Source organism: Nestor notabilis, unplaced genomic scaffold (genome assembly GCF_000696875.1).
Source record: "Nestor notabilis isolate BGI_N333 unplaced genomic scaffold, ASM69687v1 Scaffold25251, whole genome shotgun sequence".
Lineage (NCBI taxonomy): Eukaryota > Metazoa > Chordata > Aves > Psittaciformes > Psittacidae > Nestor > Nestor notabilis.
Genome location: NW_009916404.1, coordinates 1 through 4497, shown reverse-complemented (window position 1 = coordinate 4497; position 4497 = coordinate 1). Strand labels below are relative to the sequence as shown.

General features: G+C 39.5%; 1 protein-coding gene across 1 annotated transcript; it reads right to left on the bottom strand.

Moving 5' to 3' along the window:
• Positions 1 to 403: 403 nt before the first annotated feature.
• On the bottom strand, positions 404 to 3624 carry LOC104413542 (ETS homologous factor-like; the record flags this gene model as incomplete). Its single annotated transcript, XM_010024562.1, has 3 exons — positions 3528 to 3624; positions 779 to 1024; positions 404 to 463 (listed from the first exon to the last, which is right to left on the bottom strand). Coding segments are annotated over exons 1-3 (403 nt in total), but the record flags the coding sequence as incomplete, so codon positions are not given.
• Positions 3625 to 4497: the final 873 nt, after the last annotated feature.

Sequence of the window (4497 nt, the reverse complement as noted above, 5' to 3'; positions counted from 1 at the left end):
ATATAATGTTTTTATTATATTTATATTATTTTTATAATTATTATAATATATTTAAGATAATACCATGAAAACAGTTGTTCTGAAATTTGCTGAATGAAGTAGAATGAAGTTCTCTACAAAGCTGCACTCACTGAGCACCGCAAATTATTCCAACTCTGAACATCAGTACAGACTGCTGATACTGCAGAGGTCTCCCAGAAGAAGTGGCCACATGCAAACTAAGATATGGTGATGCTACCCAAAACTTCAAAAAATAGACACTGACTGATATTTGTGTTACTTCTTTTATTCTGCATGATACACCTTTCATTTTATTTACTGCCGTTTTGATATGTCTCTCTTGTAGTGGAGAGTTTCCCATTTTTCTCAGCATCAAAAGTCCAGTTACCCAACTGTTACTCACCTGTTTGCTCTGTCTTCACAATAACATTATGAGGTTGGTACATGTCACTTCCACACTGGCCTGCAAGAAAGCATACGGCAGATAGGCAGCATGACAAAGAGCACAGGAGGATCGAAGGATGAGCTCCAAGCAGCAAGTGCTACAGCTGATCCAGAGGGCTAATTTTGGAGTGGGAAACACTCGTTTCCCCTGGTCCTTTAGACTTCTGCCTTATTTCATAATAAGCAATTAACCAGTACAGTGAATAAGTTATAAGCAGTATATCAAACATAGCAAATGATATCTCCCAGGTAGGTGTCTGGGGAACATAAGCAACTTCTGAAGATCCCAGAATTCAGACCACCATCCATGCATCTCTGCCTACTATCTATTTACCATTCCATTTTAGGTGCTGAAGGTTGCTGTAAAGCAGTTGCCCTGCTGTCCCAGCTGCCTGAGTGAATTCCTGCAGGCTCATACTGCACAGATGCTCCCCGTTGATATCGAACTCCTGGAAAGGTATGCAGTTGGCATCCAGTTGGTTGGTATCAAGGAGATGCTGCAGCCACTCCCAGACTTGAAACTTAGTCCAGTACTGTGGGTGTATTTCATGCCACTGTGTTCCATAGAAGCTGCTGGACACTGGAAAATAAAATAGGTATTTACTGTCTCAACACCATGGGATTATGTCAACAACAAGAAAGGTTTATAGCTGAATTATATGCCCTGGAAGTCCACAGATCTATGTTCTTTTCTCAGTCCTTAACACTAGCTCAGGAGCTATTGCTAGAGAAGGTATTGGGTTGTTGGGGTATGGGTTGTGGGGGGGGTTTTTTGCCTGTTTTCTTATTAAAACCTGGGAATTGTTATATGATACCTCTCTTGGCAGATTAGGTAGGGATTTATTTATTAATGTTGGCTGAATACACTAAAATTCATGGAAGGTATGTTACAGAAGTACTGTTGAAAAGGGATAATGATCCTTATGGGGGAAAATAATTCTAGTGTATGAGAAAAATGATGGGAAAGCCTTGCGAAATTCTCATACTGTGACATGGAAATTTTCTTTGAATAAGGACTGAATATGAATTATCGGATTCAAGCAAGGAAGGGTAAAAGCCAAAGCACTCCCATATTGCTTGCCAGTAAAAGCCTATCAGAAAGGCCGGCAGCTTTATGACAGAGCTCGCGTTCTGATGAGTGCACGTTATCTCTGCAGTCAGGTAAGGCGAGTGCTGAGTGCAGTTGTCAAAGTGATTTTTAGTTATGGAAGCTGTGTAATTCTCTTGTTAGGACGTCTGAATCTTCTCTTGGCCATCTTTTAAACCGCTTTCAGTCGTATGTCATTGCGTGAAAATAGTTTACATGTGCCAATGAAAGAAATTGTACGTATGTGGGGGATACGATAATTATATAGAGCAAAGGCAGGACTGCTTTAGTCTGCCCTCACAGGAGGGCTGGCAAAAGGAGTTCAGTGCAATTTATTCCTTGGGAAAGGAGGACAATGTAGTATGCCAGGCAGAGAGAGCAGAGTGATAAAATGCTCACAAGTCCATGAAGGGTTTAAAGAGGAGGGAATGGGAGATTGCAGAGGTGGTTGAATTATTTACAGGAGGAGGAAAGACTGCCATGGCCTAGCTCTACAGTAGCCCCATTCCAGGATATGGCATCGCTCCGTTCTCTGCAAGAAAAAGCCTACATACACAGCTGTGAGAAATGCTGGCAGCAGTGGATATTGCTAGAGGACCACAAGCAACAGAGTTGGCATACTTTAGGAAATCACCTCCCATCAGGTCCCACTAGACCTCATGTCCCTTCAGTCCAGATACAAGGTGCGGTGCTAGTTTCCAGTTAAACACAAGAAAAGCCCCCAGTTACTTAGGTTTCTTTACCAATATTTGTCAAGAAGGTCTGTGTCAGTAACTTAAGGAGTCTGCAGGACTGTTTCTCATCCTCCTGTTGAAGGATTTGGGGACTGAGTGTGGAAATGATCTAGTGGAGTATGTCACAGAATAAAGGTTTGATAGAGCCATCATGTATTCCCTGAAAAGGAGGCTGATATTTATTCCCATCACTTCAGAAGGGTAAAGGAATTTCAGAGGCCACTAGATTCCTAATGTAAAGGAATGCCTTTAAACGAAAGGAAAGGGTAGCAAGATAAAAGTGCTGAGTGACTGCAGAGGCTCGTCTGAGCTTTTGGCTTTTTGTCCCTCTAAAACACAAGTGAATCCTATGAATTTTCACACTGGAAACATGCAAAGAGACCCCCACCGTTACCCTTCATGAAGTCCTGTGCAAAGGGACACTCTGCCAGGACTTCTTTTCCCCACGAATCTGTTACAGACAGGTCGGCACATTGATTAAGTGCACGCTTACGTATTCCCATGTATTTAGAAATGACACATAAAAAAGAACAGGAGTTTCATTCAGTAGGAACTTTCATTGTAAGTTTTGTTGCAGCATTATTCTGATTTGAAGGACAACTGTAGTATGTTTGTCTGCTTAGATTTTAAGCCTACCTGTCAACTGAGTGATTAAAAGAGTTTTAAAATTATATTAAACCCTACATATATAGATATATGTCTGTATCTATATTTTTATACTGAGGAAGAGAATATATATGAACACATTTCTATATACAGCCATATAATCAGAAAATGCTAAGAAAAAAGAAAAGGTCTCAGATCACAAGCTATCTAGTAGCTCTCTAATGCCAGTCTAATTAAAGAGCTATCTTGTAATTTGAGTTGAAAAAGCAAGTACTGTAAAGGAGTAAAAGGACTATTGCTCTGGAAAGCCAGAGGGGTGATTAGCATTGAAAAGTAATGTTGGTTCAGAGAAGGTGTGAGGAGTAAAGATAAATGAGAAAGAATTCTGGATGGAGGAGAGAGAAATTTTGGCACTTTCAGCACCACTACATTAATTTGAAGAAAAAGAGCCAGTAAAGAAAGAAACCATAAACCGGTCACTTTCAGAAACAGCGTTGTGAGTCCAGCTTTTCACGAATAAAGAAACCAACGGAATTTTTTCTTACTAGAACTGAAATCCCAGTAAACTAGCATTACTGAAAAATAATACTTGTGCATGCTAAAAGGCGTAGTAGCCCTTTCCATACCTCCCCCCTAAACAGTCAAATTCCTCCTACCATTGCATGTGGAATATCCGTCTGTCCAGGAAGGCTGCTGGTGAAGTAGATTGCTGCTGGAATTGATACTCATTCTGCCAGCTCCTTCCAAAATCATGATCTGTAAGTGAATCAAACAGCTTGCTTAGTGAGTGGTGTCTAGTCCAAGAGGTAAATGGCAAACAACAAAAAAAAATACACTGAAGACGAAGTGAGGAAGCCAATTCCATTTGTAGAAGATACAATTGAAATCAAGAACATGTTGCCACAACCCCTTTTCCACTGCCACAAAATCTCCTTATGATAAACATTACCATGATTGATTTGCATATGCAGGAAGCAAGTTTCTACAGCTGCCCGTCCATAAATGAATAATCTGTAATCAGAAATGAAGCCGAATGAAAAGACAAGGCTCCTGACAGAGCAATACAGGAAAACTGCCAAGCGTTGAGAAATTAAATACTTTTTTTTTTCTAATTTAAAGAGAAATGTGGTTAAAAAAATCTTTTCTTTTTTTTCTTTTCTTTCTTTTTCTTTTTTTTCTTTTTTTCTTTTTTTTTTTTTTTTAAGGAAAGAGTATATACTTTTCAATAATTGCAAATGAAACTACATAGTTGTCAACAACCGATGTTCAGAAACTCCCTCACAGAGAAGGATGCACATGTTAATGCTACAGGGAGTTAACGTTACAGGAAATATCTTGTCAGCTGACCCAGTTTCTTATCTGATCTGTGTCAGCAGTGTCTGTAACACTTCTCAGTAGCAAATATCACAGATCATACATTTCAAACCATCGAAAAACAGATGGTCACAGATCTTACGAGACAGCCATTGTAACAGAAACAGCATTTTGGAGTGACACCAGCCCCGAGAGAGCATTCCCTTATGTAGAAACTTTCTACTTTTTATAGGAGAAACTTGGCTTTCTACTTAAATCTTAGCATTAACACCATGAGTAAAAGTGGTCTTTATTTCATTTATACTTAAAAAG